The sequence below is a fragment of the Suncus etruscus genome, chromosome 9 (genome assembly GCF_024139225.1).
Source record: "Suncus etruscus isolate mSunEtr1 chromosome 9, mSunEtr1.pri.cur, whole genome shotgun sequence".
Lineage (NCBI taxonomy): Eukaryota > Metazoa > Chordata > Mammalia > Eulipotyphla > Soricidae > Suncus > Suncus etruscus.
In genome coordinates this window covers 103,462,839-103,480,799 of record NC_064856.1, presented here as the reverse complement: position 1 = coordinate 103,480,799, position 17,961 = coordinate 103,462,839, and the positions used below count along the sequence as shown (strand labels likewise).

General features: G+C 36.3%; 1 protein-coding gene across 1 annotated transcript; it reads left to right on the top strand.

Annotated features, from left to right (window-relative positions):
* The first annotated feature begins 693 nt into the window (after window positions 1-693).
* Window positions 694-6,025, top strand: LOC126018747 (olfactory receptor 1440-like). The gene is made up of 2 exons (XM_049780843.1): window positions 694-720; window positions 5,093-6,025. Exons 1-2 carry the CDS (start codon window positions 694-696, stop codon window positions 6,023-6,025), a joined length of 960 nt encoding a protein of 319 aa, XP_049636800.1.
* Window positions 6,026-17,961: the final 11,936 nt, after the last annotated feature.

Sequence of the window (17,961 nt, the reverse complement as noted above, 5' to 3'; positions counted from 1 at the left end):
CATGTCACTGGGTATTCAGAACACTTCAATAATCTCTCTATTGTCTTCTTTAGCTATTTAGGGGTCTGTATTCTCTAGCATGGGTGACTGAGGTCTCGGAGATGTAATCCTTCTAGCCCCTTGAAAAGCTTTTTGTGGCTTTACTGTCTTCTAGAATCTTCATCTATTCCACTGATGTTATCTGAACAATGTCCTTACTCTTGAAGAGGATTGTAATTGTACACCTTTCATAGACTCATATCACTATAACCTAAGTAGATTAAAACAGACAGCCACATAATGACATCTCCACTTTCTTTGGAGAATGTACATGTACACATTATAAAATGTAGTAAATTATATTCAAAAATTTAGTTTTTCTCCACTTCCTAATTCTAACATGGTAAATTTTATTAGTAGTAAATTAAATAAGCCCCAACCTTCACTCTAACTGGGATCTTTGGATTGTTTAGAATTCTTCTAGGCATGCTTTTGTTTCTAGAATTAAAAAAATAAAAGATTTCTTCTCCCCATTTTTTGATGGGATTAGATGTTTTTTCTTGTAAAGTTCTGTCAGTGCCTTGGCAAAGAAGAAATACAAATGGCCAAAAGATACATGAAAAAATGCTCCATATCACTAATCATCAGGGAGATTAAATAAAAACAATTATGAGTACCACCTCACACCACAGAGATTGGCACACATCACAAAGAATGAGAACAAGGAGTGTTGGTGGGGATGTGGAGAGAAAGGAACTCTTATTCACTACTGGTGGGAATGCCACCTATTTCAACCTTTATGGAAAGCAATATGGAGATTCCTCCAAAAACTGGAAATCGAGCTCCCATACGATCCAGCTATACCACTCCTAGAAATATACCCTAAGAACACAAAAATACAATACAAAAATCCCTTCCTTACACCTATATTCATTGCAGCACTATTTACCATAGCAAGACTCTGGAAACAACCAAGATGCCCTTCAACAGACAAATGGCTAAAGAATCTGTGGTACATATACACAATGGAATGTTATGCAGCTGTCAGGAAAGATGAAGTCATGAAATTTTCCTATACATGGTTGTACATGGAATCTATTATGCTGAGTGAAATAAGTCAGAGAGAGAGAGACACACACACAGAGAATGGTTTCACTCATCTATGGGTTTTAAGAAAAATGAAAGACATAAGTTTCAGACACAAAAGAGAGAAGGGCTGGAAGTTACAGCTCACTTCCTGAAGCTCACCACAGACAGGGATGAGTTTAGTTAGTGAAATAACTACATTTTGAATTATCCTAAAAATGAGAACCTATGAGGGTTATAGAAAGCCTGTCTAGAGTATAGGTGGGGGTTGGGTGGGGAGGAGGGAGATTTGGGACATTGGTGATGGGAATGTTGCACTGGTGATGTGTGGTGTTCTTTACATGACTGAAACCCAAACACAATCATGTATATAATCAAGGTGTTTAAATAAAATATATAAAAATTTTTTTTGTGAAATTAGGATTTATTGCAAGAGCTTTGCTAAGTGCTTGCATTATATTTTGGTTATGCCAAGAACTATGAGGGGGTTGGTATAGCCCCAGTGGTGATCAGGGGTTACTCCTGATTCTGTGTTCAGAAATGACTTCAAGCAGGTTTCAGAAACATATGGAATGCCATGGATCAAATCCAGTCTGTCCCAGCTTTGCTGCATGCAAGGCAAATGCACTACCAAGATGCTATTACACCGGCTCATGGACAGAACTCATTTTTTTGTTTATTAATATTTTTATTTAAGCACCATGATTACAAACATGTTTGAAGTTGGATTTGAGTCATAAAAATGTACACCCCCTTTACCAGTGCAACTTTCCTACCAACAATGTCCCCATTTCCTCCACTCCCACACCTGCCTGTCATCATTCTATTTCTATCACTCACTACCATTGTCATACTAGTTGTTGGTCTAGTTATTTCTCTAACTGCTGTCATTAATTTTTGTGGTAAGTTTCTTATCATGGCCTTGTCCTTTCAAACCTCATCTCTATTGTCTCTGGGTATTATTACCATACTAACATTTATTTTTCCTATACTCCTCAGATGAGTAAGACTATTTTGTGTCTATTTCTTTCTCTCTGATTCATTTCACTCAGCATAATTGTTTGCATAGACAAAACTCTTTAAATAATTTATGTAATAAGAAATATAACATTCTTTTTAAAGACTCTATAAACAGAGGATCCTGTTAAATGCTATGTGCAGTTATTTCTGTCCTTATTGGTAACTTGCACAAAAGAGAAGCTACCCAAATCAATAAATGTGGTAGGCTTGAATGCGGATTTGGTGGCTTGATGTTACTAGACACTGCTTTGTGTGTGTGTGTGTGTGTGTGTGTGTGTGTGTGTGTGTTTATGTGTGTTTGGGCCACACCCGGTGGTGCTCAGGGGTTACTCCTGGCTATCTGCTCAGAAATCGCTCCTGGCAGGCACGGGGGACCATATGGGACACCGTGATTCGAACCAACCACCTTAGGTTCTGGATCGCCTGCTTGCAAGGCAAACGCCGCTGTGCTATCTCTCTGGGCCCAAGACACTGCTTTTGCCTCAACTCTTGTTTAGATGTAATTATGTATATCTATTGAGCTACTCATTATTAAGAAATATTCTCCCAAATTAATCTGCAAACCACTAACATCCCTGTCTATATGTAAGTTGCCCCTTAAGGTCTCTGTTAAACATCAAAATATGCATAATAGATAGCAATGGCATAATTACTATGCATGGTATGTTTTGCTTATGCATAAACTTTCCCCAATATCTTCTCAATAATATAATTATTCAAGCGCTCTTGATCTCATTTTGTTATGGATAAATTGTATATAGTATGTTTATATTCCTGAATGAGCTCATTATGTTGGAAGGTGTTAAATATACATAGTTTTAAGTTTTCATAAAGTATAAATGTATTTTGCATTTTACTACAAGTTACATAGATATTATATCATATATTAATATATGCTGATGATTTGATATATGAATTACTTCTTTGTAAAATGCCCACCACAAATGATTAGCAAGTTAGTGAATATCGAAGGCTGCAATATTTTTCTATTGTGATTCAAATTTAATTTCTACTTTTTTACTTTAAATATACAATACAGTTATCAGAAATTTAGAAAACGATTTCATTTGACCATCTTGAGTCAAATACTATACTCAAATACACCTCCCTCTTATCTCTGCTTCATAAAAAGTGATCTGTTTCAGTGACTGTTTCTGATTCACATCTACTAAGTAAGATCATGAAATACTATCTTTCTCTTACTTCTTTGTCCAATACTCTGGAGGTCTATTTGTCACCAAAGACAGCCTTTTCTTTTAATTCTCTTACACTTATTAAAAATAATGGAAGCTGTGACCAGAGTGATAGCACAGTGGTAGGGCGTTTGTCTTGCATGTGAGTGACCTAGGACAGACCACAGTTTGATTCCCGGAGTTCCGTATGGTCCCAGATCCAGGAGTGATTTCTGATTTCTGAATGCATTGCCAGGAGTAACCCCTGAGCATCACCGGGTGTGGCCCCAAAACAAACAAACAAACAAACAAATAATGCAAGCTAATCCTAGCCAAAGTTGACACAATGGTGCTTGGCTAGTGGTGCTTGTGACAATCAGGGCACACGCTTATGTTTTCTTAGACCATTAGGAACTGGAGATGAAATTCAGCACATTGTACAAGTGTATTATTACTTGAACTCTTTTCAAAAGCCGAATCCCCCCTTTTCAATACATAAAAATGATTTGTTATACACATGATATTTATATAAAGAGTATTTTCAACTTTCTTTTCATTATTTTCTTTTCTTTTGACCTGCATCTGGTTGTACTTGGGACTATTTCCAGCTGTGCTCTGTGATCACTCCTGGAATTGCTAGGGGTCCATATTCTGTGCAAACGTTCAAACTTGGGTGAATTGCATACAAGGCAAGCCTGTATTTGCTATATTACAATATTTGTTTACTATATTTTCTGAACTACCTTTCTACCCTCGATTGTGAGTTTTCTTAATACACTATGTATAGTTGTATAGCTGGATTTGGACCAAGACCATGGTCTCCTGGGTTGTTTATTCCCGCATCATAACACAGACTTTTACTTAATCATAAACTTCTTTGACTTTTCTCCAATACTGTATATTTACCTCTTTTTATTTCAGTAATCTGGATTCCTCAATGTCCTGCCCTTGAATTTCTCATGTTAGCTGTATGCCAAAAGTCTTATAGTGGTTATTCCTGAACATGGAAGTCATATCCATCATTTAATTAATTTTGAATGTTCAAACTCATAGCTCACTTGATCTTCATAAAACATCCGAACTCTTTTAATAAACCTCACTCCTCAAGAAGAATTTTCCCCAAACAGGAAATCAACCCCTCAAGATGATTCACGATGTGTATATATTTAATAAGCTACAAGAGTGGGAAAGATACTTTAATTTAACTTTTTGCATAGAAAACCATTTTCTTTTTTTTTTTGAGTGTGTAGTTCAGTATTGTTTTAAATACTTTTATTAAATCACCTTGAGATAGAAAGTTAAATTTTTGATAAATGTTGAGTTTCAATTATACATTGTTCCAACAACCATACAGTGTTTATTTCCCTTCACCAATTTCCCCAGTTACCCTCCCATCATTCAACTCACACTCTCGGCTTATATTAATGACAAACACCTTTCTTCTCTTTCTCTTTTCACTTTTCCCCTTTTAGGCACTGTGGTTTGTAATGCTGTTACTGAAAAGGCATCATATATATTAACTTCCCTTGAATTCCTAGTTTTTGTCCAGAGTGATCACTTCCAACTATTTAAAAACTACTTCCTCTGTATTACCTGCACTTCCTACCCATAATTCTTATTATCTTTGGGTATTATTCTCATTCTATAGATTTTTAAAAATATCCTGCATATGAGTGTGATCATTCGCTGTCTCTCTCTTCCCTCTGACTCATTTCACTCAGCATGATACTTTCTATGTCTATCACTTAAAAACAAATTTAATGACTTCATTATAAAACAAGTTTATTAATTTTTTTTCTCAGCAGATGGTGCCAGTTACACACTTGGAGCGAGAGAGAAACCACACCTTTGTGACCTTCTTTATTTTTATGGGACTCGTAGAAGACAAAAAACTGCAACTCATACTTTTCCCTATCTTCTTAATGACCTATGTGGTGACCCTTATCTGGAACCTGGGTCTTATCATTTTAATCAGACTGGACACCCAACTGCAAACTCCAATGTACTTCTTTGTCAGTTCCTTGTCTTTTATGGACATCTGTTATTCTACATCTGTTAGCCCAAAAATGCTTTCCGACATTTTCAAAGATGAGAAAAGAATTTCTTTCATTGCTTGTGCCGCCCAGTATTTTTTTGCTTCTTCAATGGCTCAGGGTGAGTGTTTTGTCTTGGCTGCCATGGCCTATGACAGATATGTGGCTATTGGGAAACCATTGCAGTACACAACCATCATGTCACCTGGGCGTTGTTGGATGCTGGTTATTTATGCCTATGCCAGTGGTATGCTTTGTAGTTTAGCTGAATCCATTACTACTTTTACTCTTTACTACTGTGGACCAAATGTCATTTCACATTTTGTATGTAATATATCTGAGATTGTTGCCCTGGCTTGCTCTGATCCTTTTTACAGTGATATGACTATGTTTGTTATAGCTATTATAGTTGGCTTTGGTTCTTTGCTTTTTATTATTTTATCCTATATCTTTATTGCAGTTTCCATTCTGAAACTATCTTCTGGTAAAGGTAGTTCCAAAGCCTTTAATACCTGTGTTTCCCATATTACAGTTGTGACACTTTACTATGGATCAAGCCTTGCAGTGTATTTGCACCCTACTTCCAGTCACTCTAGAATAAAGGACAAGGTCATGTCATTATTTTATGCTCTTCTCATCCCCATGATAAATCCTCTTATCTATAGTCTGAGGAACAAAGAGATCAAAGATTCCCTAAAGAGGGTGATGAAGAGGGCTGCACATAAACTTCACTGAGAGTATTATTTGGGCAAGCATTGCAAACTGTCAGAAAGGCAGGGGGTAAGAATATAAGTAATTTTTTTGGTAGCAATATAGTTAGCTAGTCATGGGATAAAAACTGGTTTCTTGACATTTTTTTCAAGATTAAAGGCGAAAGGTATAGTGGTAGCAGCTAAAAGTAAGGACATAATGTTTAACTGTCATCAATAAGTAATTAATTTGAGTAATATTACTGATATTTAAGGCCGTTTTTAAAAAGCATTTATCCATGATCATTTCCAGGTAGATTACACATTGTTATTTAACAGATGCTCTATGTAATGTGATTGTCTTTTTTTTTTATCAGTTCATTTTTTTTACTTATTTTGTGCTAGTCATTTAATATTTAAGAAAGCTCTAGTAATATATAAAGCATTTGTTAAAGTTCATTTTTACTAAGCATATATCTCAAAAAATTTTAATCTGATACAAGAAGAGAAAACGTGTGATAGATAGATGAAGAGAGAGATAGAGGAAAGAGAGGAACTAAGAATGGGGGAGTTTGGGTAGGAAGGTAGAAGAAAGGACATGACACAAAAGAGATGGAGAAATATTGGCTGGAGTTTAGCCCCAAATAGTCCATTTCCTTTCTCTCACTCTTTAGTATTTTTGTGTAGTAATGTGAAGAATGGAATAGAAAAATTATAAAGATTTCTGTACTTAGGAATCACTCCTTTTGAAGTTCAGGGGACATGAAGTGTCAGGGATCAGACCTAGGCCTGTCGCATGCAAGGCAAGCACCTTACCAACTCTACTATTGCTCTGTCCATTATATATCAGTTTTTATATGGTAATATTTTAGTCAGTAGTGGAGTTTGCGCACCTACATTGGCCTTGAGAACCAGCACAGAATGCATCTCTTGATACACTGCTACCATGTACTTTCTTTGTAGTATGTTTTTGATGGCCCTTTCATCTAATTTTCATGTTATAGGTTCCTAATTTTCTGTTTCAGCCTACCCTGTTACTTGCCCCTAGATTCTAATAAATTATATTCCTATATATAAAAGATGCTTCTGCCATTTAATTGGAGCTTACTTTTCAGAATAATCATTGGTCACTTGATCTTGATGAAGTAGTTAAATTGCTTTCAGAAAACTAGATTCCTCAGGAAGATGTTTACCTTTACAGGTAATGTAATATCTCTAGTTTTAAGACTTTGAGAACTTGGAGGCTGTTATAAAAATGGCTCAGTTTAGTCAAGCCCAGAATATGGGCAGTGGATTACTAACTTGCTTCAGTGATTCCTCCAGAACTATCTAGGAGTCACTTCTGGCATCCTAGAGAAAGCATAGGAGAAACTGAGCAGTAAAGAGGGGCTTTACATGAAATAACTTTATTTGGTCTGAGCATATACCAAATCAGAGAAGTTGGAGAGGAGCTTCAAAGAGGAAGACAATTGTTTCATCTAATGTTCTGAACAGATTCTGTGATAAACAGCTAAGGCATAGTCTTGTAGTTTTTCAAGAAATTCTCACAGATACAATATTCAAGTGTTAAAAATATGCAATTGAGGACCATATTGAAACATACATAGCAAGTATGAAAATGTCTGAAAAAAGGGCATCAAGGTATGTTTCCAAATGGAAATGAAGAAGGTAGCTATAAGTGAAAAATATAACAAAAAGTCTTCCACACACACACAAAAAAAAGTCCAGGCCCAGATAGATTCACTAGTGAATTTTTTCAAACATATAAAGAGAATTTACTACAAATTATTTTCAGAATATTCCAGGAAATTAAAGAAGCATAAACTCTTCCAAAAGTTTCTCTAAAACTCACACCACCTGTCAGAATCACTACAGATACTGGCTGACAGAAACACTCTAAACCAAGAGAATTACAGGTCAATATCCTTGATGAACACAGATGCAAAGATTCTTAGCAGAATACTAGCAAATATAATCCAATAATGCATTGAAAATTTTATACACCACATCCAAGTAGGATTTATTCAGTTATGCAAGGATAGCTTAGCAAACACAAGTCAAACCATATATACCATATTTGCTGGTGTATAAGACGACCCTTCAACCCATGAAAAACTTCCTAAAAGTCTGGAGTCATATTATATGCTGGTATACGACATGCTCAAACTTGTTCCAGCTTCAGGAACGAGTGATCCGCACCCCTCTTACTTTTAAGAAGTAACTTACTTTTAAGACTTTTAAGAAGTTTTTCATGGGTTGAAGGGTCATCTTATATGCCAGCAAATACAGTATGTTATATCATTAAAAGAAAAAGAAAAATGATATGATCAGATCCATAAATCCAGAGAAAGCTTTTGAAAAGTTCCAGCACCGATTCATGATAAAAACTCTCAATAACATGGGACCTGAAGGGATTTTCCTCAGTATTGTCAAAGTAATTTATCACAAGCCCTCAACAAACAGTATACTCAGAGGGGAAAAACAAAAAATCTTTTCTCTAAGATTAGGCACAAGCCAAGGCACAAAACAGATTCAATGCTATAGGATATCCATGAGTTTTAAAAAGAAATAGATCAAAAACTTCTGAAATTTATATGGAACATTAAACTGCCTTAAATAGTTTAAGCAATCCTTGGGTAAAAGAAGATGGGGGACTGTAGACACCAATGTTTGATTCTCAGATCACTCTATGCTTTTCCTTTCCTACTCACACTCCTTTTGAATTGTAAAAATCCCACCTATGTTAATTAACATAAGTATCCTTAACTTATATCAACTCTGCCCCTCAGGAGAATTACCTTTGTTCTGTTAATTTTGACTAATAAAAGAATCTGGGAGGTACTGGGGGTAGAAGCTAGTAGTCAGCAGAGCATTAAGCAGAGCTTCTCAGTTTGATCCAGGATACTGCTCAACTTTCTAGCCCCTATGCATATTCTCTCATGTTTCTAATTCTTTTTTGTGCATTGTCTCTGCTGCTAAGCTGCTAAGCCATCTATTTCCTGATTGCATGAACATTAAATATGAATATAAGTGAACTTTGCATGAAGCCTCACAGGAGATATCACTTTTTTCCAATTTCAAACTCTACTACAAAGTGGTAATAATTTACATGGCACTACAATAAAGACAGTCTATTAGGTCAATGAAATAGAATTGAATATCCTGAGATGGTTCTCAGGTACATGTTAATTTTTATATTGACATATATGAAAGTATATTAACATATTCCTAGGTATAAAGTTAATTTTTTTTTTGTTTTTGGGCCACACACAGTCACGTTCAAGGGTTACTACTGGCTATGTGCTCAGAAATCACTCCTGGGACGCCAGGGGACAGAACTGTGGTTTGTCCTGAATCAGCAGCATGCAAAGCAAAAGCCTTACTACTATGCCATTGTTCTGGCCTCTAAAGTTAATTTTTGATAAAAAAAAAAAAGGGGGGGGAGTGGAAAAAGCAAGTGATATTGGGGAAACTAGTCAGCTATGTGCAAGAAAATGAACTCAGAAATCTGATCTCTTTCTAAGACCATTCACAAAGGTCAAATAAAAATGGATTAAAGACCTGAAACCACAAGGTAAGGTACATAGAGAAAAACATAAAAACTATTCAAGGTATAGAAGTGAAAGGCATCTTCAATGATGAAACACTGCTGACCAAAAAAGTATAAGGAAAGGTAAACAAATAAGACTACATTCAATTAAGCAACTCTTGCAGCTTGATCTGGAGGCTAGGTCTAGCAGGCATGGGGTCTGGGAAGATCCCAGGCTGAAGGCCTTCTCCCTAGCTTGGGGGTGCTGGAAGGCTAGAAAGGCCCCCAGCTGTCCCCCTTTGATCCCCTTCTCCCAGGCGGCCAGAACGGTGAGTCCCTAGCTTGGGGGATGCTAGGAGTTGCTGGGTTGCACTAAGGCAGTCACTGGCAACTTCTTATCGGTCCCCATTCTCAGAATCATGCGGGGGCTAGCGCCCACACGCTTACATTATATATTAATAGTATTTCTTATGATTAAGGTATGTTTTGCATGTGTAAAATGTCCATCTTGTATTCTGCCCTTTCCCACACCCCTACAAGTTTATTTTTAGTCCTTCACTCCCTCACTCCAACTATCATTATCCCACATTTACCCTTTTTAACTTCAGTACTACACAGGCCAAATCACAGACCAAAGTGGTGTACCGGATTTAACACATCCCAACTATTTCAAAGACATAAAAGGGACATGTATATGTCTTTTGAATATTTTATATGTATTTCCTTACCAGCTTTATCTTTTACTATATGTTTTTAGTGATACCTTCAAGGCCATCTGGGAGTCATTCCTGGCATCCAAGAGATAGCATGGGGGAAAATGAATAGAAAAGATGGGATTTACTGGCCATGAAACAACTTATTTGATCATACACCAGATTGAGAAGCTAGAGAGCAGCGTCAAAGAGGGAGAAAATTGTTTAGTCTATGTCCAGAAGAGATTCAGTGATAAACAGCTAATTCATAGTTTAGTAGCTTTTCAATAATCTCATACAGGTACATGATTCTAGTGTTGAAAATATGCAATTAGAAACCATAGAAGACCACGTTGTATAAACATGTTAGAAAAGGGGATCAGTGTGCTCTTTTCACATAGAAATGAATACAGCTATATGTGAAAAGAGTTTTTCTTGTTTTCTACTGGCTACAATTGGTCCGTTGGAAGCTCGAAAGTTTTAACAGAGCACAAATGTTCTTAGGAGTTCTGTGTTGATTTAATCTAAGGCAATTAAATGTATTATGGCAACTTTTGCCAGAAATAAGTTGTGACACAATCTCTAATTTTCAGATGTCAGGCCAATTTCTTTTAGTTTTTCCATTCTCAGAGAATCTTAAATATATCATATATGTGGGTAGATATAGATGAATATTGAGGACGCTTTCATATTTCCGAATCATTACATAGTAAAGAACATAGTTACATCATAACCCAGCCCAAATTCATCTGGATGCTTTGCTTTCTCCTAAATGAGCAGATAAAACTATTTAGAGATTCTAATGTAAAATAGAGAAAGGCAGAGTGAGTAGGTAGGCTAAGAATTATCTTGAGATTAGAATGTTTAAATGGCTAATGACCTGGTGATAGACATATTATCCTGCCTGTCTGTGTCGTTGATAAGAATCAACATAAGGGGAAATCTGAAGAAAGGAGATTGGCAACCTCTAGACTTAATGAGGAGATAAAAAAGTGCTATCTATTTTTCTATTTAGAGAGACATGAAAAGGTCAATAATTGCCTGGGTGTGTCCCAAAGCCACACACACACACACACACACACACACACACACACACACACACACACACATGAACTCAAAGATGAAATGTGAAAAACTTCCAAACAACAGAAGATCCATAAAAGTTTCAAAGTAAATGAATACATAACAAGAGAACTTTGAATTGAATTAAAAAAATAACATGAGAATCATCCTCTTTTCCCTCCTGTTCTAATTCCTCCCTCCAAACATAAATGAGATCGTCTTTCAGGCCTTCCCACAGCCTCCTTCAGTGTTCCAGCAGCATTCCTGATTGTCTGTTCCTTTCGGGCCAGTCATCTTTGTGTCTGGGCCAGAATAGGGAACCTCCCATCCTAATCCCTCCTACCAAACACAAACAGGATTGTCTTTTGGGCCTTTCCACAGCATCCTTCCAGGTTCCAGAGCCATTCCTGATCATCTGCCCCCTAGGGCCAGTTAGGTCTGTGTCTGGGCAGGAACAGAAATTTCCCTTCCTTCCCATCAATCCTCTTACTCTCACACCATGTGGACATTAGTGAATCTATGTGAAGTCAATTTATTTCATATAGATCCTTTCAGATTGGATAGAGCACTTCTTTCTCTTAGAAAACATACAGCTCAAAACCCAGCAGAACAACACAAAGAACTAATTTGCAATATATATATATATATATATATATATATATATATATATATATAGATATCTATTTTTGTTGTTGTTGTTGTTTTTGGGTCACACCTGGTGGCATGGTCAGGGTTACTTCTGGCTTTGCTCTCAGAAATTGCTTCTGGTAGGCACAGGGAACCATATGGGATGCCGGATTTCGAACCACCATCCTTCCTGAATTGGCTATGTGCAAGACAAACTCCCTACCAATGTGCTATCTTTCCAGCCCCAGTTTGCAATATATTTTTTTATCATACTTAGATAACCTTGCTTGTTTAGAAAAATAACATTTATGTGCAAGACAAACTCCCTACCAATGTGCTATCTTTCCAGCCCCAGTTTGCAATATATTTTTTTTTATCATACTTAGATAACCTTGCTTGTTTAGAAAAATAACATTTGAAGAGAAATACCTTGAGTCATCTTTCATGCAAACAATTTAATAAATCACTTTTTAAGCAACTTGATACTATAGCATTCCAAATCATTAAATACAAAGATTAATGTGGAAGCTAAGGAAGACAACTACAGTTGCAAATATGGAGAGAAATCCTGGCAAATTTCCAAGTCTACCCAAAAGCCTGAGCTTTATAGATGAGAATCTAAAATCAACACTTAATGTTTTAGCAATGGAAATCAAGGAGTCACTAGCTTGCCAAATTAAGAAACCTATAGATGAACAATTCAACCAACTCAAAGAAGAACTCTTTCAGAAGATGAGAGAATCCATAAAAATGGAACTAAAGGGGGCCGGGCGGTGGCGCTGGAGGTAAGGTGCCTGCCTTACCTGCGCTAGCCTAGGAGACGGACCGCGGTTCGATCCCCCGGCGTCCCATATGGTCCCCCAAGCCAGGAGCAACTTCTGAGCGCATAGCCAGGAGTAACCCCTGAGCGTTACCAGGTGTGGCCCAAAAACCAAAAAAAAAAAAAAAAAAAAAAAATGGAACTAAAGGAACTAAAAACATTTCAGCAAGCCATAATAGTAGAATCACACAGGTGAAATATTACAGAATCAAATTTGAAGACAAATTACAAGTGGGCAGTGATAAAGAAGTCAAAAAAGAAAGGAGAGACAAAACGTAGGAAGAAAATATAAGGTACTTCATGAACAAACACAAAATATATAAACTCTGACTAATAGGAATATCAGAAAGGAAAAAAAGGAAAGGTGAGGAACAAGTAGTGAGGGAAGATAATAGCAGAGAACTTTCCTGCTCTTGGGAAAGCGGCTTCTCTACAAATCTAAGAGGCAAAAAAAGAGTGCCAAACAAAGTAGACCCTAACAGAGCAATGCCAAGTCATTTATTAATCGAAATGGCAAAAAAACAAAGAGAGAGATGGACTCTTTAAAACAGTAAGGGAGAAAATTGAATAGAATAGTCTGAGACAGATTCCCTGGTATATGTTAATTTTTATATTGACATGTATGGATATATATTAACATATGTTCCCAGGTATGAATTAATTTTTCATAAAGGAGCAAAAAATATGAGTGGAACAAAAGAAATCCTGTTATACAAGTGATACTGGGAAAATCCAGCAGTGGATAAGAGTTCCTTTCTTTCTACATCCCCATCAGCACTGATTGTTCTCATTCTTTGTGATGTGCGCCAATCTCTGCAGTGTGAGGTGGTATCTCATCGTTGTTTTGATTTGCATCTCCCTGATGATTAATGATGAGGAGCATTTTTTCATGTGCCTTTTGGCCATTTGTATTTCTTTTTTATCAAAGTGTCTGTTCATTCCTTCTCCCCCATTTTTTGATGGGATTAGATGTTTTTTTCTTGTAAAGTTCTGTCAGTGCCCTGTATATGTTGGATATTAGCCCCTTATTTGAAGGGTGTTGGGTGAATAGTTTCTCCCACTCAGTGGGTGAGTCTTGTATCCTGGGCACTATTTCTTTTGAGGTACGGAAGTTTCTCGGATTAATGTATTCCATCTGTTGATCTCTGCTTCCACTTGTTTGGAAAGTGCAGTTTCCTCCTTGAAGATGCCTTTAGTCTCAATATCATGGAGTGTTTTATTGATGTGTTGTTCTATATACCTTATGGTATCCAGTCTGATATCAAGGTCTTTAATCCATTTGGATTTTACCTTCGTACATGATGTTAACTAGGGGTCTATGTTCGCTTTTTTGCAAATGGCTAATCATTTCTTCCAGCACCACTTGTTGAAGAGATTTTCCCTGCTCCACTTAGGATTTCTTGCTCCTTTGTCAAAAATTAGGTAATTGTATGTCTGGGGAATGTTCTCTGAGAACTCAAGCCTATTCCACTGATCTGAGGGTCTGTCTTTATTCCAATACCATGCTGTTTTGATAACTATTGCTTTGTAGTACAGTTTAAAGTTGGGGAAAGTAATGCCTCCCATTTTCCTTTTCCCTAGGAGTGCTTTAGCTATTCAAGGGTGTTTATTGTTCCAGATGAACTTCATAAGTATTTGATCCACTTCTTTGAAGAATGTCATGGGTATTTTTAAGGAGATCACATTAAATCTTTATAATGCTTTGGGGAGTATTGCCATTTTAATGATGTTAATCCTGCCAATCCATGAGCATGGTATGTGTTTCCATTTTTATCTGTCCTCTCTTATTTCTTGGAGCAGGGCTTTATAGTTTTCTTTGTATAGGTCCTTCATGTCTTTGGTCAAGTTGACTCCAAGATATTTGAGTTTGTGTGGCACAATTGTGAATGGAATTGCCTTCCTGACTTCCATCTCTTCCCTATCATTATTGGTGTATAATAAGGCCGTTAATTTCTGTAGGTTGATTTTGTAGCCTGCCACCTTGCTATATGAATCTATTGTTTCTAGAAGCTTTTTGGTAGAGTCTTTAGGGTTTTCTAAGTAGAGTATCATGTCGTCTGCAAACAATGAGAGCTTGACTTCTTCCTTTCCTATCTGGATTCCCTTGATATCTTTTTCTTGCCTGATCGCTATAGCAAGAACTTCCAGTACTATGTTGAAGAGGAGTGGTGAGAGCAGACAGCCTTGTCTTGTACCAGAATTTAGAGGAAAGGCTTTTAGTTTTTCTCCATTGAGGATAATATTTGCCATTGACTTGTGGTAGATGGCTTCAACTATATTGAGAAAGGTTCCTTCTATTCCCATCTTGCTGAGAGTTTTGATCAAGAATGGGTGTTGGACCTTATCAAATGCTTTCTCTGCAATTATTGATATGATCATGTGATTTTAATTTTTCTTGTTGTTGATGTTGTGTATGATGTTAATAGATTTACGGATGTTAAAGCATCCTTGCATTCCTGGGATGAAACCTACTTGGTCGTAGTGTATGACCTTCTTGATGATGCATTGGATCCTATTTGCCAGGATTTTGTTGAAGATCTTTGCATCAGCATTCATCAGGGATATTGGTCTGTAATTTTTTTTTTTTTTTGGCTGTGTCTCTGTCTGGTTTTGGTATCAAGGTGATGTTGGCTTCATAAAAGCTGTTTGGGAGTTTTCCCGTTTTTTCAATTTCATGGAAGATCGTGGCTAGGATTGGTAGTAGCTCCTCTTGAAAGATTTTAAAAAATTCATTAGAAAAACCGTCTGGGCCTGGGCTTTTCTTTTTGGGCAGATGTTTGGTTACAGTTTCAATTTCCTCAGTAGTGATGGGGGTGTTTAGATATGGTACATCCTCCTTACCTAAATGTGGAAGGTTATAAGTGTCCAAGAATTTTCCCATTTTTTCTAGGGTCTCATGTTTAGTAGCATAAAGTTTCTCAAAGTAGTCTCTGATTACCCTTTGGATCTCTGCAATTTCTGTGCAGGTTTTTTTTTTAAATTTTTTTATTAATATGGTTATTATATTGATTTGTGTATATTAAATAATTCTTGCATATTGGAGATAAATCCTATTAGGTTATTGTGTATGACTTTCTTGATGAATTGTTGGATTTTATTTACTAGTTTTCTGTTGTGGATATTTGCAATTGGATTCATTATATACATTACTCTGTAATTCTCTTTTATAGTGATTTCTCTGCTTTTGGCAACAGAGTGATGTTCACTTTATACAAACGGTTTAGAAGAGTTTCTGTTTCTGCGTTTTCATGGAAGAGCCTGAAAATCATTGGCAGTATGTCTTTTTTTAAAGTATAAAAAATTCACTACTGAATCCATCAAGGCATGGTAATTTGTTTGGGGGAAATTTTAGTTTCCTCGATACAGGTATTCCACTTAATCTTTGTTCAAATATGGGAGGTTATAGGACTCTAAGAATATATCCATTTCTTCCAGGTTTTCTCATTTTATCACATACAGATTCTCAAAATAATCTAATTAATCTTTTAATTTCTATATTATTTGTTTTGAAATCTCCCCTTTCATTTATTTTATTCATTTATTCATTTTATTTCATTTATTTTTCCAATTATGTTTCTCTCTTTGTAAATCTTGATAATGATTGATATTGGTTATTTTTGATAATTATAGATCTTGATTATTGTGTCTAGAGCACAGGCCGGTGTGGGGTGGGGAGGAGGGACACTTGGGACATTGGTGATGGGCATGTGTTGTGTGATTGTTGTAATAATGTTTTTGCCTGTCATCCCACCTGGATCTTCCAGGTGGGGGTGGTTAAGGAAATAAATAAATAGCTTGTTGGGGAGGCATAGGGAGCTCTTTTGCCAGAACTGACTGCTGGTTCGGTTTGCTTTTTGGAGCTGGCTGCAACTGACAAAAGACTTTCTTTGCTGAACCTTTGGCCCCCTAATCTTTTGCATTCGTTGATCATTCACGTCGGATATTATTATCAAAGTCTCCCCCAAAAGGGGGGACGGAAGAATGGAATTCAATTTATCTTTTTGGGAATCATTCTTTGACTTGGAGACCATCAACAAGGGGTTTGACATCCTCCCCCCACAGGCATGTTGCACTGGTAAAGGGTTTTTTCTTTTTAAATAAATAAATAAAAAAGTAAAAGAAAACTTATAAAAATAAAATAAAAATAAAAATAATAAGAAAGAAATAAAAAAGGAAAAAATAACCAAATTTCAATTTTAGTCGGAAAACTCCATACTGATTTCAGAGTAACTGAATTAATCTATGTTCACATAAAGAGAATTATGCTACTATAACTTGTTACATTTTAGGGGAAAAGGTTCCCTCTTATCTGCATTTTAACTAGCATTTGCTATCTCTTTTGTTCTAGAAAATAGAGTTTCTAAACAGTATAAAATGATATATCATTTTGATTTGACTTGAATTTTTCTAATAAATAGTGATATGGATATGGCTTATTTTTCATGTTCTTTTTGTGGTAGGAAGGATACCCCTGATAGGTTGATATCACTCAAGACAAGCACTATACCCACTGTTTTATCTCTCTAACCCTCTTTCATACATATATTTTGTCTTTTTTTTTTTTTTTTTTTTTTTTGCATATTTTTTTTTATTTAAACACCTTGATTACATACATAATTGTGTTTGGGTTTCAGTCATAAAAGGAACACCACCCATCACCAGTGCAACATTCCCATCACCCAAGTCCCAAATCTCCCTCCTCCCCACCCAACCCCTGCCTGTACCCTAAACAGGCTCTACATTTCCCTCGTACATTCTCAATATTAGGACAGTTCAAAATGTAGTTATTTCTCTAACTAAACTTATCACTCTTTGTGGTGAGCTTCCTGAGGTGAGCTGGAACTTCCAACTCTTTTCTCTTTTGTGTCTGAAAATTATTATTACAAGGGTGTCTTTCATTTTTCTTAAAACCCATAGATGAGTGAGACCATTCTGCGTTTTTCTCTCTCTCTCTGACTTATTTCACTCAGCATAATAGATTCCATGTACATCCATGTATAGGAAAATTTCATGACTTCATCTCTCCTGACAGCTGCATAATATTCCATTGTGTATATGTACCACAGTTTCTTTAGCCATTCGTCTGTTGAAGGGCATCTTGGTTGTTTCCAGAGTCTTGCTATGGTAAATAGAGCTGCAATGAATATAGGTGTAAGGAAGGGGTTTTTGTATTGTATTTTTGTGTTCCTAGGGTATATTCCTAGGAGTGGTATAGCTGGATCGTATGGGAGCTCGATTTCCAGTTTTTGGAG